Source organism: Corvus hawaiiensis, chromosome 1 (genome assembly GCF_020740725.1).
Source record: "Corvus hawaiiensis isolate bCorHaw1 chromosome 1, bCorHaw1.pri.cur, whole genome shotgun sequence".
NCBI lineage: Eukaryota > Metazoa > Chordata > Aves > Passeriformes > Corvidae > Corvus > Corvus hawaiiensis.
In genome coordinates, this window is record NC_063213.1 from 6,567,353 (window position 1) to 6,591,448 (window position 24,096).

The 24,096-nt window shown below is 42.1% G+C and overlaps 1 protein-coding gene across 8 annotated transcripts in view; it reads right to left on the minus strand.

Moving 5' to 3' along the window:
- KMT2C (lysine methyltransferase 2C) overlaps positions 1 to 24,096 on the minus strand; it is a 192,231-nt gene that overhangs the window by 110,565 nt on the left and 57,570 nt on the right. For all 8 annotated transcript variants that reach the window (XM_048322121.1, XM_048322413.1, XM_048322666.1 and 5 more), the window contains 3 exons: positions 18,635 to 18,773; positions 5,038 to 5,244; positions 1,326 to 1,465 (listed from right to left, as the gene is read on the minus strand). In XM_048322121.1, the coding sequence (XP_048178078.1) occupies positions 1,326 to 1,465; positions 5,038 to 5,244; positions 18,635 to 18,773 (486 nt within the window). The remainder of the gene's footprint in view (positions 1 to 1,325; positions 1,466 to 5,037; positions 5,245 to 18,634; positions 18,774 to 24,096) is intronic.

Below are 24,096 nucleotides of genomic sequence, written 5' to 3' on the forward strand. Positions count from 1 at the left end.
GGGTGGAACAGGATTCCCTGACTTTGATTCTACATTCAATGCTTGTGTGACACACACAGAATTCCATTTTACCTTATATTTCAGTCTAGATAACACTTCTCTATGTTTGTACTCTTAATTTATGATTCCCAAGGACTGGATGCAGATCTGTATGTTCATGGAGAATATACTCATATGATGCTTTAGAAGTCTACACGAAGTGTTTAAAAGCTCAAAATACACCATGAACAGAAACTCATATTCACGACTGAGAAAATGGTGTTAATACAACAAACACACTACAGAGACACACCTATCTAACAAAAAAAAAAAAAATCAGAAATCTGAGAATTCAACAGGTAACTCTTACAAGAAGTTTCTAATTCAGCTCTCGGAAAAACAATGCAAATGGTGCATATTTCCAAAGGAATTCTCTGACTGCTTTATACAGGAACCAGAAATGATGGTTTACACTAGCTGTTGATATTATGTATTGGCTATCTTAATAATTCAAGCTACAAAAAAAATCCCCAAAATCTCTGTACAGGATTGGGAAGTCATTTACAAGTAACAGCAACTTCAAAAATGTAGATTGATCAACCCACCCACCCATCTACACTCACTATAGTATAACTACTTAAACAAAACCATTGGATTGTATTTTTTTCTTTTAATTAGACCTTGAAATAAGTTTCCACACTCAGGAAGGAGTGACGTTTATATTATTACATAAATATATTTCCATATTTTGGAGCAAAATATGTGAATGGACTACTGGCATCAAAGCATTTAGACACAGATGCCTTCTGAAAAAGTAATTCATTAACTTAATTAATAGAAAAGTTCCATTGAAATGAAAGAGCAGATGACAAACCAGAGAGTTTTCTGACAGGAAACTTGCAAATTCTGGAAACATGCACATGCATTACCCCTCTACTGCTCTTATGATGCTGCTCTTTTAAATCTTCTATTCCATTGCTTCCAATAACCCTGTGTTTGCAGCAGGAGATCAGGTAACGTCATAGGATTAAGATTTTTGAGAATTATATTAAGCTGTGCCTCATTTCTTTTCCCTTTTCTCCCCAAAATAGAATCATGGTACTGAAGGTATTACTACCTGAACACCAATTCAACAGCAGATTACAAACATTTCCCCACACAAAGCTAAAGAGTCTCTTTTCTGGAGAGAGGACTACAAAAACACAACCTGACAAGGGCAAAAGCTACCAAAGCATCATCAAAGACTTGACAACCTCCACAGCACAAAAAACCAACAGCTGCAAAACTTCATTCACATGAAGCAGCTACTGTACTGGGAAAAAAAGGAGGACAACAATGGATCTTACCTGTTGGCTCAAATAAGGCTTGAACATCAACATCATCTGGTAAGCCAACTAAACTGAGTTCATCCCAGAATTTGACAACCTGATCGTCAGAAGCAGTTTGGGTGCTTACACTTGTACATGATGCTATACTCAATCGAGATCTGTATCAGGAAGCAGAAAAACAAACTTAGAAATGACCACATTCTTTGTTCAATTAGCCAGATACTCACAAGTGATCCGAAACTCAGGGAAAGTGGATGAAAATTTTTCCTAATATAGTAAAATATAAATCAACATTAATCATAGTCTTTCTCCCTTACATTTTAGCCCAAGATTTTTTTCCAATAACAGTTTCCAGTTAAAGCTGTTATTCAGCAAACAAGCCTGCTCTCTTCCAGTTCTTCAGGACACACACACTTCTTTAAGTTTGATATTAAAATTTGCCCAAGCCTTGGAATGGAGAATTAGGTAACAGCATTCAGAGGTGAGATGCCTATAGAAAATACTACAGCTATGGGGGAAAGGTAAAGAAAAGACCAGGACTTCAAAATCTGTTTGGAAATAAACATTTTTATACAATGCCATCAGATGTTTAAACAAAAAAAGATGGGGATGAGCTGGAGAAAAGGGGTGGTGGGAAATTAAAAAATGCAGTGGTATAAAGACTACTATATTGTATTAGTTTATAACCTTATTTATAACCAAATTCTAATCTCGAAAACAATTCATACAGCTCAGATTACTCCATTAAAAAAAACCAGAAGCAACGACTCCGCCTTTATTTCCGGCAGGCTAAAGAATATCTTGGACATCTAAGGATGTGCTTTTAACCTTACTGATAAGAGACCTGATCACTGATGCTCAACAATTGGTAGGAAAGGTGGTGCTGCATTTTCCATTAAGGTTCTTTGAACTTGATTACTCTCTGCTATTAATAACTCAATTGTACGCATTTGTCAATAGATACAGTAAGCACTGGAATTTTAACCTGTGGTAACTCTGCTTTCCTGAAAACCATCCATGCTTTATTTCAGCAATTACATTACAAATACATTTAAAAAGCCCTTAGTTTATGGGGAAAAGAGTAACACCTCTCTTGCACCACCCAAGAAATCTTAAAAGTTTTCCATTATTAGATAGTATCTTCATGACCTGCATCATTTTTAAAAAAATCTACCCCAAAACTTATTAATTCTGACACTATCATCATTTAGAACCTCCTTAACAAAGCACTGTGTTCTGTCTGACAAAACTGGTTACTGAACACCATTCATGTCCACCGGAATTACAGAATGGTTTGGGTTGGAAAGGATCTAGTTTTAACCTTCCTGCCACAGACAGGGACACCTTCCACTATCCCAGGTTGCTCCAAGCCCCATCCACCCCGCCCTTGAACATTTCCAGGGATGGAGCATCCACAACTACTCTGGGCAACCTGTGTTTCACCCCATCACAGTGGAACCTCAACACCAAACTGCTACTCACAACACCAAAGCTTAAAGGATCTTAAAGAAAAACTAAATCCCAACTGACAAGGCATTTTTCAGTATAAAAAACTTTCTCACAAGATCAAACCAATTCTCAATTTACTTTGTAATCTCACCCTGCAGAGAAACACATTCCATAGACTTCTTTAAAAATGTATTTCATATACCCATAGAATACAGCCTGAGGTGAGGGCGTTACTTCTATTAGCTTTAAGAAAAGCCACTTTTCTGTATCGGCATTACACAATGTGCACTTTTCCACCACCGACATGACGACAAAAATGTACACTGTGCACCCAAGCAACCTCAGCGAGTGTGGAGCACTCCGAGCAGCTTCTCCAGCATCAGCACAGCCACGGACCCGCCTGACACAGGGAGTCCGGCAGAGCCGGCCTCCGCCTCCCTCACTGTACCCCTCCCCAGCCGGGCCCCTGCCCGGAGCCAATCCCCCAATGCCCGGCCCTCGCCCCGCACCGCCCGCGGCTCCGCGTCATCACCCCGCCCTCTACCCTGCATCACCGCCCCGAATCCCCACCGCTCTGCACCTCCTGCAGGCCCCGATCACAGCCCCGCATCATCACCCCACCCTAAACCCCAGATCACCACCGCCCCGCACCACCCGCGGGCCCGGATCGCCGCCCCGCCCTCAACCCCGCATGGCCACCCCGCCCGCGGCTCCGCATCACTTCCCCGCATCGCTGTATCGGATCACCATCCCGCATCACCGCCTTGCCCTCTGCCCCACACCGCCCTCGACCACGCATCACCGCTCCGCATCACTGCCCTGCTCTCAACCCTACACCGCCCACAGTTCCGCACCATCCGCGGCTCCGCACCGCCCTCAACCCCGCACAGCCCGTGACTCCACATCACCACACCGCCCTCAACCCTGCACCACCCCCAGCTCCTCACCACCCTCAACCCCGCACCACCCCCAGCTCCTCACCACCCTCAACCCCGCACCACCCACATCACCACACCGCCCTCAACCCTGCACCACCCCCAGCTCCTCACCACCCTCAACCCCCCACCACCCACAGCTCCTCACCGCCCTCAACCCCGCACCACCCACAGCTCCTCACCGCCCTCAACGCCGCACCACCCACAGCTCCTCACCGCCCTCAACCCCGCACCATCCACAGCCCCTCACTGCCCTCAACCCTGCACCACCCACAGCCCCTCACTGCCCTCAACCCTGCACCACCCACAGCTCCTCACCGCCCTCAACCCCACACCACCCACAGCCCCTCACTGCCCTCAACTGTGCACCACCCACAGCTCCTCACCGCCCTCAAGACCACACCACCCACAGCTCCTCATCGCCCTCAACCCTGCACCACGCACAGCTCCTCACCACCCTCAAGCCTGGACGGCCCAACTTGTAGCCATGGCCTGTAGCCCTGCATCAACACTGGCTCCCTTCAGGTTTCTCTAGGGCTGCAGCCCCTCTGTCACGCAACGAGCACTCAGTGATCCCAAGTTCACCATCAGCCATGAATGTACCCAAGTCAACACAAACCCCCAGCAACACGACCCCCGCACCCGTAAAGACGCGGCTCTGATCAGTCATATCCCAGTGCCTTCACCAGACACGTCATGTACTGAGCGAACTCCACTGTGAGGTCAGGCACTCCACTGCGGGGCCCCTGCCATCTCTCACAATTATTGAGGCCCAGAGACCATGACCAAACCCCGCCGTCTGGGAGAGCTGCCAGCAAACCCCACTCCTGCAGGGCAGGAACCACCGCTGTGTGCCCTCAACAGCGCTGGTACCAGGGCAAGAGCCAGCGCTGGAGGGCAAGGGAAGAAGCTCCAACCTGGTGGGCAGGGGCTGCCCATTAGTCCAGTCTACATGACACATGAAGTGTCGAAAGTCCATCCTCTTCCACCCTTCATGCGTACTTTTACTTCAGCATCACAGGTAGAGCTGTGCTTTACAGTAGCTATGTCTCTTTTCTGTGTTCTTCCAGAGTGAAAATTCTCACTTGGGGAAGAAACAAACTCATTTTTAAAAAGCAGTAGAGACAGCTACTGCTATACTGCTCACGTGTTGGTTGTTCTGGGGTTCTGTTTTTGGTTAGGTTTTTGTATGTGTAGCTTTTTCCTTACAAAAATGTATTAATATTAATAACCCATGTTTTCACAAATACAAGTTATTTGCCTACTGTAGTACAGAACCAGTAAAGATCCTTCCCAAACTCTGTGCAAAATAAAAATACTACCTATTTATTATAGAACAGACTTACTTCTTCTGGCCTCTCTGTTTGCGCGGCACTGAGTTTTGCCTTGGAGTTCTCTCACAGGCTCCATCGGTGCTGTCGCTGGCTTCACTCTTATTTAAAGGCTGGTTTTTCCATGGGATAACATACCCAGGAGTGGGACCGAATTGTTTTAAGTCTCCTTGTCCTAATGAGCTCCGTTCTCCACAGTAACAAAAGGCGCAGAGTTGTTCGCTGTAAAAGAGAAGATCATTACTTCTTTATTGGGGGGAAAACCAGCACAGGATAGCCCATCAAAAAGCAAATTTCATGCTAATTTAACTCTTTGTAACAAGACAATAAAAGCTCCCTCGTGCTGTCAGGTATCAGAATTCAATGTTCAGAAACACTATTTCCAGCTAATTCACAGTTACATTAAAAGAACTTTTTTTCTGTTCCCAAAACTGCCTGATTAATGAAGCAAACAGAAAGATCTCCATGTTTCCATCCCAAAATTTCCAAAATTCTGTGTGTCTAGACCCACGCTTGCTAAAAGGCATCAGAATGTTACAGAACACACAGAACATTACGACACCTTTCTGGGAGCACATACAGCTTATGTGTAACACAATGTGTAAATACTATACACAAAAGGTTTAATAACATGGAGAAAAACAGAATAATGAGAAAACCACAGCAATGGCTAAAATCACACATGCCAGAGTGCATGACATACACAAATCCAAACATTCTCATTTACTTCAATATTTAAAAACAAAATTATGTCTAAAAGTTTTACTGGAGGAATTTTATATTTACAGAACTGTGACCGCTGCAATACCCTGTACCATTTGCAATTATGTTTTAACATGCACAACATAGCGACAGGATTGAAATGACAGCTCTGACAGCACTCCTTGTGTCACATCATATGGAAGCTACTGAAAAATATTTCTATAATAAACATACCCACAAACTTAAAATGTGTACTTCTGAAACTAATGCAGTTTGCATTAAAGGAAGGCCATTTAACACTTTTTTTCTTTTTTTTTTTTTAATGCTTAAATGAGCAATTCTGTTTTCTTCGTATTTATGCCCCAAAGACCCCAAAAAGATGCCTCAGGGAATCAGGGACTTGGAGAGAGGCTTGGTTATGTCTGAATTCCATTTAAATAGATTTCAGTGCATCTCCAAGGTGGCACATTTGGATTTGGGACACTCTGTGCTGCGTGAGTGAGAAGGGAAGCGAAGTGGGAGGAAGAGAAAACCTTAAGGCTAAACTGCTGTATAATATTTACTAAATTCTAAGGGAAAAAATAAACTCTGCCTGTGCTTTTCAGCCTGGAGAGACAAGAACAGCAACAGAAAAAAGTGGAAGTGGAAAAGGAAAGTTCCAGATCAGAAGAGAAAACCCTGAGAATCCAGCAAAGCCCCTGAGAGTTGGTTTATCATACTCTGGGATGGCTACTTTTGCTCTCACCACAGAGCAACACTAGGAAGAAAGAAAAAGAAGAAAGAAACCTGAACTGCTGTACTGTTACAGTACTGGTAATAGCAGACTGTCAGGTGCTAAGGAACAGAGCAGCATATCATGAGCCCAAAATGAAGCCCAGAATGAAACCAAATGCTTTTATCTATCGTTGATCGGTAGGATTGCACTTTCATTAAGGCAGATGGGACCACTGGGAACATGCAGGTTGGTGAGCAGATAAAGTAAGTCCCATTCACGGTGCTGAAATTATACCTTCCTATAGCACTGTTAGGAAACACTTGTCCTCATCTCGTGGCCTCGGCTGCACAACCCTCACTGACCTGCCCAACACACAACCAGCATGAGACAGCACAACTCCCAGTGCTGATGGCAAATGTCTGACACATTCCAGAAATCTTTAGAAAAAGATACCCGAAGACAAAAAAAATCCAAAGAAAATATGGATGAAGGTTGCGTGAGAGTGGTGAAAAATGACTAGTTACACTGAACAGTACATATGTCTATTTTATGGCTAGCTTTCAGTGTGATAGAGCAACAAATACACTAATATCTGTCTGTCAGTGAAACCTGATGTGGCCTCACAGGCACAGTTCCTAAGCAGAGAAAGCAAAGCTATTTATGCTGGTTGAGACTACAGAGACTTGTGAGGAGACTTAAGAGATTTAAACAGGCAACACCATGGTATATAAATTACACTAGTTACAAACACAAGATTATCCACAGTGGAATAAATAATTATTCATACATTCTGTTAGGACAGACTATCACTGCTCATTAAAAGACTTGAGGATAATTACAAACAAATAAACAACGCTCCTTCAAGTGGAGTCATAGCAAATATGCAATAATGTTAAGGTCAATAAAAGAGAAATATGAAAGCGTAATTAAGAAAAAAATAAACTAACTTTTCAAGTGGTATTATTTGAAAAGGCATACAGGAGTAAAGCTGTTATTTCTGGAGCTTGTAAGGCAGCTCCAGCATCATAACTTCCAGCAGTAGCTTTCTGCAGGCAGAGTGGAGTGAAACAACAGGAGCAGTGAGTTTCACAGCTACTCTGCAGTGTGGTGAGGACAGCTGTGAAGCTGTCAAGAATCATATGGTTTGTGCTACTGCTCCTGCTCCAGCAGAGCTGGGGAACGCAGCTGAACCAAGTGCTCGTCACAGGGAGGGGGCTGGGGGAACCTTCGCTGAAGGCTGTGAGCACATGGATGCAGAAGTTAAAGACAGGAGCAGCAGAATGTGCCCAGAGCACTGCCAGGACACTGTGGTGCTGAGAGAAAGGGGAGAGATTATTAAAGGGGGAAAATAATGTTTCACACTTTCCAGGGAGGGTAAGCAGAGGGGCCCCAACTGTATCCCACAGCCAGATACCCACAAACGTTCAGTGGCAGTGAACTCCCAGCATCCGCTGGGACACTGGAGACACCCTCTGCAGGAAAGCCACGTTCCTCTGCCTCCTGACATGCCACAGCTGCTGGCTTATCATGCAGTACGAAGTGGCCAGTTCCATCACGTTAGCCTTTTAGCTTTAAGTGCTTAGTAAATATTTTAAGTTATGTCTGTATGGGCAGAAGGTAGAGATTTTTTCCTATCATCTGAGGACTGCAGAAAGTACTTACAAATCTACTTTCCATATGTCAATATGCAATTAGAGGATCTAAATCTGTGATGCAAGAAGAGCTCTCATACTGAAGATAACGAAATAGAGATACTGGCAAATCTTAAGATCAAACCCTAGATCTGTTATCATAATTAACATATTTTAAGAACAGTATAATTCAAAATGGGATTAGAAGCAAGAGACGATGTGTCACAAATCTTTTTATAAGCTGCTAAGAAAAAAGAGAAAGAAGCAGCTTATCAATACTCCATTTAAGATATATCTTAGGTGCTCCAATCCAAAATGGAAGTTCATCCTTATCTGTAACTTCAACTTAAATTATGTATTTTCCCATGACAAATGCAACTTTCCTATAAAGCTTTAAAGATCCAGCAGTGGTTTATTACCAGGAGGTACTCCTATGCCTCATCTCATTCCAAAGGATTTCACATATTTGAACGCACAGAAATTTTAATACGTAACACTGAGGAAAAACTGTGTTCAGAATGAACCAGACATACTGGGTTTTGGGGATGCAGTAAGAGACAGAAAGGCTAGTAACGTCTGAAGTTAATGTCTGTTCCCATTGAACCATGAGAGGAGATCCAGACTTGGATCTTGTCTGAAGGATGCCCTTTCTAACAAGAAACGTGTTGATCTCATCACTCTTTCGCTCTCTTCCACAGGTTCTTTTTTCATCGAGTTCTCAGGACACTGTCTCTTCCTCAAGCAGAATTTACTCAATCCCCTGACAAGAATCTAAAGTGCTGTAATCCTCCCCTGTCCACATCCTGACAAAGGAAAACAAAATGCCCTGCAGCCTCTTAATCCTGAAGGAAGGGAGAACAGTCACTATTTCCTCTACTTGACTGATGACAGTCATCAGGACTCATCCTAAAACACAGTTTTCCCACTGAAACAACTTCATTTCAACACATGCAGTATTGGGCAACTAATTGCACAATATTAAATCACAACCAGAGGAGGAGAAACATCTGGTTTGCTTGCAAATATTCAGAGAATTAAGGTAAAACTGAGAGTCCCTCAAACTTTTTTTTTTAAGCACAATTAAACCTTAGCATCAGGATTACCAGCACTTTAAACATACCACATCCGCCTGCAGTTGTACTTCCAAGAGTAAGCAGAAGCCCCTCCTGGATCCTTCTGAGCTGGGATATGGCACTGCGGTATCTTGTGTCAGCCAAGGCTCCTTGATAACAAGCAGATGTGCAGACTGGCTCATGCAAACATGTTTTGTTTATGCTGTGTCCCATATCTCACAGATGTGCACTTGTGCCCACGTGAGTACTGTGCAGCTCCTGGAAATCTTCAGATGTGTCCATGGGAGGTTGTGTGACCCTCAACAGTATCTCATTCTCACTCTCCTGCCTACTTTTCATACATGCACCACAGGCTGCAATGATAGAGGGCACTGCCATGCCCCCACAACTCCACATGCACAGCTGGGGGGAATAAATCTATCTTCCTCATTCTCATAGGAATAACTTCCTTCCGTGTTGCCAGGGTCCCCACACAGCTGAGTGCCAAGTAAGACAGTGGCCTGTGCTGAGCCTGTCTGCCAGTGAGATGCTTGAAGTTACCCAACCCTTTCCGTACTTGGTGGTGAGGGCAGCAGACCAAAGGAAATCCTGCAGCTGCCTCTTGTGCAGAGAGGTGTTACAGGTGCCCTTCTTTCAGGGGAGCCTGCACAGGGGAATCCAAGCATCACACGGAGATAAAGGGGACGATGACAATAGCAGGAGAATTTCAAACTCTTGGATTCAGCTCAAGGGATGCTCACCTCGTAACTTTTCTGAAATCCCCTCCCAGCCTACCGTGTGACTGGTATTACCAAAGGAGTTTTGCTGTGCATTCACCTTTTCCAATTCATCACACTAAAACCAGGTTTAAACAGGAAAAAACAATGGACTATATTTGAGAAAATGCAAGGCATGGCAGTTCCAGTAAGATCCACTAGCTATAGTCACTGCCTCAACACTCAATACTAAGTTGCAGATCATCACTACTGCCATTTGCTATGAACACAATTGCATTGAAGTTAGAAAGAAACCCAACTTGGAAAGCATAAAGATCTAGTTCATTCATGTTTTGGGTTGAAAAAGAAAGTGAAAAGGGTATAGTGAGTTTTGCTATGAGTGCATTTGTTTTAAAAGGAATTACGCAACAATTTTCCTCAACGTCTGGAAATGCCTTCAGGATGTCTTTTTCACACACTAGTTGCTACAGAAATTTAAAACATTTTTAACATCTATTTTTCACAATTAAAATTAAGCTCAACACAATGAAATGGAGTATTTGGGAGCAAAACAGAACTTCAGTGCATCGTCTGTACTGATTACCGAAGCAGACTGATGAGAACTGGCCTTGAGAATTCTTCTCCCACCTAACCCTGTTAGTAGTTTTAACATATGCTAAAAGGCTAAATTAAACGGGACAGGGGACCTACTATTTATTTAGCTCTGCCAAGTTGTCCTACTGCACAAAATACTTTGCCTTTGCTCTCATTTTATGTTGTGTTATTTAAAGAGTAAAGTGGTCCCCTTAGTGAAGATCCACCATTGTATCATTTATGTAAATTCAAATCAAGACCTGCAAGCTGCATTTTAAATGAAAAAAAACCCATTTCTGACTTGATACACCACCTGGGGTCTGCATCAGTGTGAGTTCTAATACATGTGAGATATTCACAGAGGTAAAGTTACTCTAAAACTCAGATTCAGATAAAGCTTTTCAGCATCATCTAAATATTCTGTAAATATCTGGACCTCAATAATGAAGAGGCTTGAAAGGAAACTACTGAAGAAACCGTATTCGGTGAGGCGTAACAGCTTCGCATTGCTACAGGATTAACAACCCAATAAATCACCCTTCTGAATAAAGGATATTAAGGACAGACAAGGTTGGAAAGGGCAAATGGAGATACCACCAAGAGAAAGAAGAAAAAATCTCAGCTAAAAGCTGTATTTAAGCATTTGACACACCATCTCCTTCTAATAGGTAACTGAATCACAGAACAACATGAAATTATGGTTTGACACTATTACACTATTATAGAGATTTGGGTTTGAAAGGAGTATTCAACTTATACAGCACAATTCCGTTAAAAAAAGGAGGCAGGACAGAGTTCATATGAACTTCAGGTGAAGAATTTTAGAAGTTTATACAAAGCAATTAAACTGCATTAGACAGTAACTCCTTTCCAATTTCTTCAAACAGCACAGTTGGCCTTCTACAGCCATACAATCAACTTAATGATACTCTTCTCATTTGAAAGAAAGAAAACATTACCCTTCAAACACAACCAAAGCAACACATCTTACTGACATTTTGAAATTTAGAAAACATGCTCTTATTCACCATTAATTGTGTCAGCTTTAATTTAAACAAATATTTAAGGCTCCGTTAGGGTACAACATACGCTAAATCCAAGAGGAGTTACCAGAATGCCAATGCTGAATAAAGTGAATTTAGAGGTCTACTCCAAGGCCCTTTAGATCATTCTTTAATGTCCATCTGAACTGACTCGTACTCTCAAATAACAATCCCATATTGAATGCAACTGTGAGTGTGCCTGAAAGGTGGGAATTCTGACAGGAATCTTAACCTCTGAGCCATAAAAGTCAAAGAATAAAAAGTCCTGTGGCTTCAACCTTCAGTATGCATCTGTCCCCAGAAAAGATTGTCTGTGTAAGCCAAATTCACTCTCTTGGTAATTAAAACATAATACACAGAATAGTTTGGGTTGCAGGGACCTCAAAGATCATCCAGTTCCAATCCTCCTGGCTAGGGCAGGGAGACCTTCCACTAGACCAGCCCAACCCAGCCTGGCCTCGAACTTCCAGGGATCCAGCAGCCACAGTCACACCCAACACACAGAGGTACCACCATCTCTTGGAGGCAATTTAATAAAAACACCAAGTAGGGTCTTCCTATCTGAAAATTAGTGATATTTACCATTTGCCAAGCTGGCTTTAAACAGCAGTTTTTAAGAAAGCTCCATGTAGGCAGGATAAGCAGAAGCATAGGGATATTAAATAGGAGGCAGACGTGGTACTACCCATGCCCCCGCGTGTGTTCAGTTCAGGGCCTCCCTGTGTCAGCTGTGATTGCTGTACACTCGTTCTCAGTTTCTTTTTCATGAACTTGCCCAGTCTGCTCTTGACCACACCTAAAGCTTCAGCAAACCACATCCTTTGGCAAGGATTTCAGTGTCACTCTAGACAACTCTCTGCTGTACAAAGAATCACCTCCTTTTATTTCACACCTAACCCTTAAAAGTTTCACTTGATGACCCTCAGTTTCTTGCATTAAAAGAAACTAAACAGTCAGGATACAGCCACCTTCCCCATGCCACCTATGATTCTGAAGTTTCTTATCTTCCTTCTCCAACATCTTTTACAGACTGAAGGGTCCTCAATTGTTTAACTGGAATCTACTTCAGATCTTTGATCAACCCTTCTGTTCTGTGAAACATTTTAAGTTTTACTATATTAATATTTGAAGTTACAGATATACTTTCTGTAACCCTATATAAATTAGTCCAAACTTGTTTCTCTAAATGCTTCTAACCTCACCAAACAGATCCCATGTGCTCAAGCAGAGTTTCAGCACATTGAAGCTACAAGCATAAAAATTCTCTTTTCACTAAGCACACTCCAGTCTCTCTCAGTCCCTACATGAAAGCGAACTCCATATGCACCATCCATTCCTTGTGAATGAACATCCGTCTGGCAAAGGCCAGAGACACTCACAGGGATCATCTCTGCATCTACAGCTCTGGGGTGCTGTGAGTCCAGATTTTAACATTTAAATTGCTTGTACTTCCAATCAGCTGTGGTATGGAAGCAAGAAAGGAATGCAGGACACAACACAGAGTTTGCTGTGTGAGGGAAATGGAAGGTTCTGGAGAAACGGGACAATTGACTATGGGAAATAACACAGATCACACAGACAACTGAAGGAAGCGAGAAGAAAACAGTTGCAGCTGACACAGAAAATGAAAAGAAAATGGATTAAAGGATGAGAAGAAATACCATGTCATGAACACCTGTCTAGAAGCCACTGGAAATGGAAGGAAGGAAACTCAACATCAGACAAAGAGACAAAGAAGAGTAAACCTCAGCTAAGTGAACCCTGAAAACAATGATTAAAACTGATGAGCAGTTTAGCAATTAGCAAAGAGAATGAGAATATGAGGATTCAACAACATGAAAAAACCCAAGAGGCTGGCAAAGAAAGCTGGAGGCAAAAGAACAAATGGAAGAGGTGGTATTTGGAAGAAATGAGAGAAAACGCTGCATTCACTCAACACTGGAGCAGAAGATCCCTGACTCTTACCATTGCCTGTGATTATCCTGTACCTGTGCCATCTCTGACAAAGCAGGCATCCCATGCTATTCTGAGTACTGCCATCAGTCCTTCAGCATGGCCTAACAGACTGACAGCCACGGGACACTTCTGTCTGTCTGACTGCCATCTTCCAGAGGACAGAAAATATGTCCAGGCGTAAGACTGACCTGCCAGTGCTCAACTTGCTGCCCACCAGCGCAGCACTTGGAAGCAGTAGGACAGACCCAGGTAGAGACAAGCAGCCTCAGGAGGGGGATGAGACAGAAAAACTGCCTAAGAACATCTGTGAGAGGCTAAAAGTGGGACTCCAGAAACCTGAAGCACCTGTGAGTACCTGCTCACGCTCGGCAGGAGACATTTCAAAGTTTGGTTTCTGTGGTTGGACCTTCCTGCAGAACTGATTAAATCATGGAGCAAAGGTCTGTGCAACTTAAAGGCCCAGTCATAAATGTTATTGATTATGGCATCAAATCCCATGAGGCACAAGTTCTACATGAGAGCATTAAACACATTATGGCCACAATGGCAATTGTTCAGCCTAAGCAAAAGGCAGGATTCTGGCTGCTTGTGAAACCCTTCTTTGGCCCCATTTGTGTGACACGCCTTCTGTGCTCCAAGAAAGACACAGACCATCTGGAGAAAACTCAAACCAGCAAGAAGGACTGGAGCTCAAGAAACATTATCTACGAAGAAAGTAGGAACAAATTTGGGATCTCTGTTACGAGGTAAAGCATGCTGGGGAAATAAACTGAGAGGCTTTTGCACAAAGCTGTCCTCCATTATCCTTGGCAGATGGCACAAGTAGTAATGGAATAAACCCAGAACGAGGAGAGTGTGGGTTAGATGTGAGGAAAGTGGTTCCAACAGTAAAAACAAAGAAGAGACTGGAAGGGACTGTTTAGGGAAGATATGGAGTTTTTATTATTGGAAGATTTAAGAGCAGTTTATGTAAGCTTGTGTCAGGAATGACAGCTGTAGATAACTGCCTTGGAAAAGGAGATGAACTAGATGATTTCCAAAGGTCCCTTCCTGCCCTATAAATCCAAGGCAAAGTTGCTTTAACAATGATCCATCACAGAATCCTTCTTGAGACCGTTTCCCTAATAATGCATGAACAAACAGGATGAAAAACCAGTAAATATTTACCTTTTTTCTCATTTTTCAGTGTGTGGTCTTAGTCTTTAGTTGTGCCCTGCTAGCCAAATCAGCAATTTCACTCTGGGTTAGATTGGTCATTAATACAATGCTGAAATAGTACTTCACTTTGGAACACAAAGGAATGTCCTCTTTCCAGATGTAAACCACTGACTTCAGAGGAAAATCCTGAAAGTGCTTATATGGATCTAGAGCTGGAAATGTAAAGGCAAAACTCTGCAACGACTTCAAATGCCCTGTGTTGTGCCTAAAGCCCATTCTCTGCAGAAAAAAAATCTTGGAGAAAAAAATTCACATAAAACTCCAAACTGTATCAGAGTATATGTTCATGAAAAGAAATAATCAGTTTCAAAATTAACCTTAATACTGGTATCTTCTCAAAATATGTGCTTTACAACTTCAACAAATTTTAAAACACATTTTAATATTAAATCTTTTATCTAACTTCCTCCTGCCTAGAGATCTAGCTTTACCTTCCATCAGTGTTATTCTGTTCAGATTATCTACTCTTTGCCACTCCACAATTTCTTTTTCCACTGAGTGTTGCTCTGAGTGTTACAAGTCTTGCAATGTGCTTTAAGATTATTTAAAAAAAAAAAGGAACAGACATAAAGAAGTTCACTGCTACTTTTTCACTACTTTCTTTGTTCACGCAATCTACAGATGTTCACCAACCACTTCTTTTTGATGGAATAAATCACCCAAGCCCTCCATCTCCACACTCCAGATTTCATCTTAGCAGCAGCAGCAGCAATAAAATAAGGGGGAATGGCGCAATTGGTCTGGAATGAAAATTACGTGCTTTGTCCAATTACAAGTGAAGCAAGAAAGCAGGAAGGTGTTTTGCCAGTTTTGTTTTTCTTTTAGTTTTAGCAAAAATCTCACAAGAGCAGATATTTAAGCGGGCCAAAGTACCAAAATCAAAAAGAGCTGTGTGAAAACCTCAGCTTCTACTTATTTACGGATGTTCCGTCTTCATGATTATGGCAAAAGGACTGAAAACGTGCAATTAATGCAATTCACAGTCTCTGAGAGCAGACAGAAAGTAAAATGAATCAAAAGGTGTTTTGTTCTTCTATGAAATTGTGTTTCTAGGCCATTCTCGTTAGCTGTTAATGCCTGGAGTTGCCAATGTGGGAAACAGAGGAGGAAGGTGGAAGTGGGCTCTGCTCTGAGTCGCAGCCGGCTCCTGGCTCCCTGCCTTCCCCAAGGGCTGCACTTCCCCTGCTCCCTGCAGGCAGCACAAACCAAGGGAGCAGATTCCTTTCGAAGAAGCTGGATTCCACTCAGCCATAAGTCCCGGCCTGACAGAAGCTTCTCACAAGGCTTATAAAAAGAAAAAAGGGAACAACCAAAGGAAAAGGCTCCAAAACCCATGATGCTCATGATATATAGGAGCTGGCAGTGTTACTCCTGCCACTGCAAGGCTTGGGAGTTTATCTTTGCTTGATGTTATTGCCCCTCCCCACATGTGGTCAATAATTCACTCATTCCTTTCAAGCACACGCCTCACTCCTTTCAGCCTCCCTACCCCAGTATGGCTCCAATTCTTTTTATTTTAATGGGGTTTTAACACATTGCTTTCTGAGCACTAATCCTGAATCTGTTCTTTAATTCCCTGCCCCAATCTCACCTGATGTCAGTAGTTCTCTTGGTCTCCCATATCACACCTCAGGTTCAAAAATTTACCAGCTCTCTCGCCTTTCTCTTTAATGTTTTTATTTAGCCACAGTCTCGGGAAGAATCCAGAAAAAAATACCACACAAGCCAAGCTCTGGCTAATCTCTCAGTTACTGAAATCCCCATCCTAATTTTGACATATTCTACTATGTTAAAATCACTGTTTTTCAGTAGAAAATTATTTTATTTTTTTCATGGAAAAGACTTTATTTTATGCCCTGTGTCCTGTGCTTCTCTAATTCCTTTATCTTCACTTCCAAAGACAGAAATACAGAATTGTCTTCTACTCAACTCTGAAAAAAGCAATGCAAAAGTAGCTCCACCTACACCTACTTCTCATGGAGGCTTGGGTTCTTTTCTGTCTTCTAAGTGACTTCTGCTCTGTCTGTTGTAATATTTTCTCACAATTCTCCTATGGCTCACATACCTAAAGCTACTTTTAATATAGAAACACTTCAATTTTATTAGAAAGCGGAAGTTACTTGTATTATAAAACAGAAACAGAAAAGCTTACCAAGAAAGAGATGAAGCTGATGAGTATCAATTATCTGGAAATCAGCTTCAAAACTACTTCCCAGAGTCACAGTTTTAAGGCACTGTGGAGTCACACTTTATCCTAAATCTTGATACATTTCCTCCAATCATTACACAATCATCAGCAGTGTCTGTTACTTCACACGCTGCATTTTCTCCTAAGAAAACGAAGTCAAGCCCCCAGAATTCAGTCCTCCAACCCCTGCATGACACAATGTCAGTGGCAGCACTCCACAATGACACAAAGGATTGATCAAAAGTCATAGATCAAAAGAGGCTTTTTTCAAGACTCACTTCCATAGAAACCCCGACATCTGGATTTCCCCCCCCCCCACTGTTATAAGGACATCAATGACATTTGCAACCAACTCCCATTCTGCATCTAAGTTTGAAATCAAAATTACCTGGGGTCAGAGAAAGCTCTGATTCCCAATTAATGGTTTCCCATCTTCTTGATGCATTTCTTTCCAAAATGTCAGAGTCTGATCACTATTATTTTAATTAAAAATTAATAGTACTCAGCTTTTTAATGCTTTGATCAGCCAAAGCAATGAGCACATAATAGCCATTCCATCCTGACTGATCAAAGTCAACACTTTCAGTTGGAAGGAAGAGTAAGCTGAGGGCAAATAAGGGCTGGCTTAGAACCAGGCAAAGTTCTTCCAGGAGACTGCTGTCCAGCTTTTAAGAAACAAGTTTATGGCTATGTAAAGTGCTGTAATCAAATATTCACGGTAACAGCAAAAAAGTAACCTTGAGAAGAACAGAGAGCAGATGAAACAGCACTAAAATTTTTGCAAATGATCCAAAACAGGGTCAAATAATGAAGCAAAGCAGCTGCTCAGTTCAAGATGCTCTACATATCTAGTGCAATTTAATCTCAGCCTTGGAAAATTCCATCAAGAACAGAAATTTTTGCGTATTTCACTCAGGTATACGCACAGGAACTAATTAACTGAAATTTTCTGTAAGAAGGAAAGCAGCTCTTGGAATCTAAGAAGTTTGTGAGCATATAAAACATGAAATTAAACATGCATCAAGTAGATTAAGTAATTTTTTGTGCATGGAAAATATGCTCTGTGTTGGATCAGGAGGAAGAAAAATGATGACGACAATTCTCTCCAATTCTGTCAAAATATAATTACACCTGTAACTGTCTGGTAGCTGGTAACAGCACTTTCTGCAGCAGGAGAGACCTGCTACTGGGTTAGAAGCTGTTATCAGAGCTTCACCAGAGAAGCTCTGTTAGAATTCTGTGACACCATTTTAACAGTGATCACAGACAACGTGTTCTGGTTTCCCTCATGTAACATAATTAATACTTTCACTGCTTTTAGGCTAATTTGTATTAATAAAAAGTTAAAAAATACAAACGTTATTTTCTCTGTTATAAATTCCAAAACAAGGAAGAACACAGTAGATATGACAAGAGATTTGTTTACTTTGTTCCTGAAAATACACTCATACAAGCTGAAACATCAAAAATAACATTATATAAATTTGCTAATACACCATTTCCTACACAGCAGGAAAGCTTCAGTAATCACATTTTATCTCCTATCACTTACGCCTCTTTTAATTTACCCAGCTAACATGCTGTAACTCAAGGCTTCCCAGAGCAGTCTGAGGGCAGCACTCATGGAACATGCTCTTCACCTTGATCTCCCCGTACACCAATTAAGGCACCAGTCCCAGGCACTTCAAAGCAGCGGCATCGAGTCCCAGCCCAGCGCCTCGAGCACTCTGCACCCCAGAGCCAGCCCCAGCCCTGCCCCTGACTCAGCAGCCACCTCCTCCTCGCTCTCTCGCTCACCTGGTTTTGGCTTCCACACCCACGGAGGCGGTGGAGCTCGTGGACTCCTCGGACACGGAGTGCTGAAGGACTGGTGTTAGCTGCTTGGTGCTCTCCACTTCTGTCTGGGCATCCTCTTCTGCAGACTGCTCTTTGACTTCTGGGTAACAAAATATGAAAAAAAAATTTAGCATTTTATCTGCATTTTTGAGCTTTCCCTTGTGCTGCAAACATCCATTTTATTTACAGACAGGCTAATCCATGTAAATACCTTCTGCCACACAACAAAATTAGGAGTACAAAGTTACTATCTCTAGCTAAAAAATGAGACTGGATGCTTACATTATTTCCATAGCACAAAGTGCCACCATGAACTAAAGCTGTTCAATAGCAATGAGGAATGGGGTGAGGGGAGAGCTGTTCACTGACTAACTTTTCATACAAGGTTGGAGTTTCAGACATTCCCGTTCTCCCCACATCTCCTCTCATGCACCCACTGTGTCAGCCCTGAACAAACACCACAGTGAGCATGCTAATATGGGGTATATTAAACCTTTTTTCCTCCCCTGTTACCTTTAACTTTGTTCAATTCCCTGCACAAATTCACTCCTGGTTACACTAGCTATGTTGGCACAGGGTTGAGGAGGTGAAGGAATGAAGGACATGGTTTATGCCAGCTTAAACTTCATTCTGAACTTAAGGAACATAAATTTTTTAGCATTACCCTAGTTGTTAGACAGAAAAATATATACATCTACAGCTGACATCTACAGCTGACAATGCTGTATTTGACTAGAAAGTTTGGTTTTGCCCTGAAACATGAAACACAAAGTTGACACTGTCTGTGCAACTTTAAATCCTCTTCAGGATCACTTCCCCCTTTGCTCGGGGTGAGTCAGGGATTTATCAGAAGGACGTGGCAATGTGCTGTTCCAAGTGCACCAGAATGCACAGGAACAAGGGTCAAGGCTGCACAGCAACAGAATTTGGAGTTTCTGCACTCCTGCATACTTTGATTTTGAAACCTAAGCAACATAAAAATCACAGGACTCTGACAAATGTGCTCTGGCATATCTGCCTTAAGATACATGTGCCTCATCCTGCCTGTGTCCATGGATATCTGTCTCACCACAGTGCCAGAGGAAGGTCCACTTTAAAACTTCCAGTGAACATGGGTTTCAACTCAGAGGCCAGTACAGACACCTCTTGCAAAGAAGTCCAGTTAGAGTAAAGCAGCACATTATTTAGAAAACTTCAGCAGAAGATACATTCACATTTTAAAAAAAATTAATGTACAACATGTCAAAATATAATTAAATATTGCAAAGGATAAATGACAAGTGGAGAAATGACTGGGTAGAAGAATCTGCGACATGGGTGGGCATGGAGGAAAAACCTGCTACAAGCTTCAATCTTATAAATAAAACCAAGAAAAGAGAGGAAAATTCCCAGAACGCAAAACTGCGCAGCTTGGTCTGAAATACTGAAATCATATGCCTGCTACAGCACATGGAAAATGGGAAATCTGTCTTGTTTCATGCACAGAAATTGAAGTAAGATTATTTTTTAACCTAAAGTGAACTGATTTAGGAAGACAATGTATAACATTTAAAATGCTCAGTGAACACCTCTAAACCACATTGAAGAGAAATACAAAATTAAGGTTAAAAAAAAAAAAAATCCTGTTTGTGACTGGGTCTTCCAAGTAGTTACCTGAGCTGGTGTAAATTGAAACTGCTTCTCCTATTTCAGTTAAACTACTCAGTAACATCTGAAATGTTTTTTGGACATCTGAAACACTGAAAAGTGACTACCTGTCCAAAACCCAAATGGCTCGTGTTAAACCCCTTTCACCAACCTATTCTGAAAAAACACGCTGGATGATGATTTGTTACTAAATAAATATCGTCTTGGGAACACATCCCTTGTAATAGTAAATGGCTCTGTACAGAAAACAAAACAAAATAAACCCAAACCCCACACCCTCAGTTTTTGGCACATCTGAACAAACATCCCTGGATGTTTCCTGGATGAGGATTCCCAAAGCAGGCAGCGTCCAGCAGAGCCATTCATAATGGTCTGCAGCGCGTTTCCAAGTATGTTGGATCCAAAGGACAATCCTGTGCCAGTAACCCCCAAATTTCTAAATGCAACCTTAATGAAGAGAGCAAAACATAAACACCTAGAAGACAGGCAGACGCCAAAGCACTCAAAACAAAACCCACAACACAGCCCGAGACAACCACGCCTGAAGTGCTCCAGGAAGACCACCGGAAACCCTGGCCTTGCTCTGATCCACCTTGGCGACTTTCTTTAACCTAGTTAAACTGTGCAAAAGGAACTCTGCTTTATTGTGCGCCTGCTGAAACTTTCAATCAAATAAAAGCCATTTACTCTCTGCCAGCTTTCATTCATTACCATTACTGTGCACCCAGCACACTGGGAAGGCGAAGCTCAGGGGCACACACTCACTCCCAGGAACTCTGGACTGCCTAAGAAGACACAGACTGTTTCACTATACATGACAACTATATGAGCTTACATCCTTATGGTGCTTTTCCCCTGCTGTTTGCTTCTCTAGAGAAGGAGGGACCCAAATTATACTAAATGAGACAAACAACATCTCAGTTGCTGTCTCTGCAATAAAGCAAACTGTGCCTCAATATGCCGTTGGAAGACTGAAAACACGGTGCTCATTAAACAGCATGAAAGTAGTGCGTGTTAGTTGTGAAAAAAACTTAGTGAAAGTTTTCCTGCAGAAGATTAAGGAAGAACAGGAGCACTGCATTTCACGAGTCAAACTCCTAGAGATGGATCCTAGCATTGGCCTGGCAAAGGGACATCTCAGATACACCTCAGACATGCTCTTGGAAGCACCTGGCTTCCAAGTATGTTTAATGTTTATGGCCTCCCAGTATGTTTAATGAACGTCATCAGATTTGGTTATGGAATTCTACTTTGAAGCTACTGGGAATGAAGGACCCATGGATGATGAATAAATGTGAAGCTCATTTGCAGATTCATACATAAGATTTTATTTTGCACCTTCTTTTCATGACTGTTTCTGGTTCAATGAAGGTCTTGCCTATGTACAGTGAGTTAGCAGGGAGACAGATTCAAAAAACCTAATTGTACAACTCTCCAATGTCTCTTGGCTATTTTTTAATATCACTATCCTTTATTAAAACTTCAGGAAAATACTAGGGAACATTGCACTTAAAAAAGTATTATTTCAAGGCAATTATATCATAGTTCTCACCTGGCTGGTGAGGACACAAAAGCCTTCTTTCTTATTAAAAGAAATTCCCCAAAGGTACAAGGACTAAAGTTCCTGTCCATATGGGCCATCAAAAGGGTTGAGACTTCCACACGCTTTACAACTTGGGTAACTCACAGAATCATATCTGGTTGAGGCTGGAAGGCAGTGCAGAGTCACTTTGTACAAATCCCTGTTCAAGCAGGGCCACCCAAGCCAGCTGCCCAGATGGTTTTTGAGCATCTCCAAGGATGAAGATATGAAATACTAGGGAAAAAGATTAAATTGCTTAACATTGACAGGGAACAGATAGGCAGGGAAGTCACTGGGACCGGTAAGATTTACAGCACGTGTATGAAATTCATCTTTTAATTAACACTTCCACCACATTTGCTTCAGTAATATGTATACAGTGATGAAAAGACAATCCTTAGATTTTATACTATTTAAGTTGTAATTTGGATTTTTTCAAATGAGGAAAAAATCACTTTACAGAGGTTCAAAATTTTCTTCCCTTATTACTTTTATTCCCCTTCATAGAGCAGAATGCAGAGAACACTCAAAGAAAATAACAAACAGCACAAAGCACCCTCAGTTGATTATGTGGACTACCCACCTTCCTAACAGTAGCTGGTCTCCTTACTTACATGTCTTATGTAGAGATTTACAACATTCTGAGTAATAATTGTGTTAATAATTTTCTGGTTTCCTGCTCTATCATCAGACCCCTTGGAAACCTCTCCCCATGTGAGACACATGTGGGACATGCAGACTCATGGGGGAAGCCCTGTTTTTTGTAAGCCTCCCCTGTGGCAGGGGTTCCCTTGCAGACCATCACAGCCATCCCTGCTGGTGGAAAGGAGAAGGCTGGGGATGGCTGGGATTTTATTACACGATCACAACTTTCTTTGGGGATGTGATGAAGCAACATCGACTTAAGATCTGAAATGTTCGTTACAAATAATTCTTTTCTGTTTTCTAGCAATCACAAGGCCCTGTTCTGCAAGCTACTTGGGTAAACATAAAGCAAAATAAGGAGATGTCTCTGTGGGCTCTGCTGTGGCAAACAGGCAAAGAAAAGACACCAGCAAATCCAAAAGATTTTCTTTTAAATACTCAGAAACTACCTGCCAAGCCAAAACCTAATAATACTGTAAGAGTTCTACCAGAAAAAAAATCTTTAAAATCTTGTAAGATTCATTATAAAGTGACACTGAAAAAAAAAAAAACCCCAAACCTAACAGCTGTCATAAACATAAAATTAATATTCTACTGCTGTTTAGATGCAGCAGGTTGACTGTTTAACCACTTTACTGTCAGACCTACTGATCTGGCAGACAATGAAGCACATGTCATGAGCTTCCAAAACTTCCACTAGAAACAGAAAGTACTGCAGGCTGGAAAATACGAAGATCACCCAACACAGCAGGAACATCCCAGGGGTCTCAACTGTTGCTTACCAAGATGTTCTGCAAGAGGGAGTAACAAGTTTTAAAGGCAGACACAACACTTATTTTTGCACAAGGAAGGGGTAGTGCTGTGTCAGGAAACAGCCAATGGGACCAGGTGCTTTATACAGCCTCAAAGGGGTCTGCAGAACTACAAACACCAAAATGCTCCAGCAGTTTAGACAGATAAAAACCAGGTCAGTATAGCAACAATATGAAAAGAAACCTTAACAAGGGAATGCAAACTATGAATTTAAAATGTCTACCTGTCCTGCTTTTGGCTAGCATAGTAATTTTCTTTTTAGTACTGGGTTCAGTGCTGCGTTTTGGATTTAGGGTGAGATTAAAGTTGGTAACACATGGATGTTTTAGTTTTCGCTAAGCAGTGATTACTCTAAAGCAAGAACTCTTCAGTTTCCCATGTTCTGCCAGCGAACAGGTGTACAAGGAGCTGGGAGGCAGCACGGCCAGGACAGCTGACCCCAACTGGCCAGAGGGGTACTCCACACCATAGAACACCATGTCCAATAAGTATATCACAGGATGGTTTGGACTGAAAGGGACCTTAAAGATCACCCGCTTCCAAACCCCCTGCCATGGGCAGGAACACCTTCCCCTAGACCAGGTTGCTCAGAGCCTCATCCAACCCCAGCCTTGAACACTTCTGAGGATGGGACAGCCACAGATTGTCTGGGCAAGCTGTGCCAGGGGCTCACCACTGTTCTGATCTCAGCCCAGGGGTTCTACCTTTTTCCAGTTCTCCTCCCTATCCCACCAGG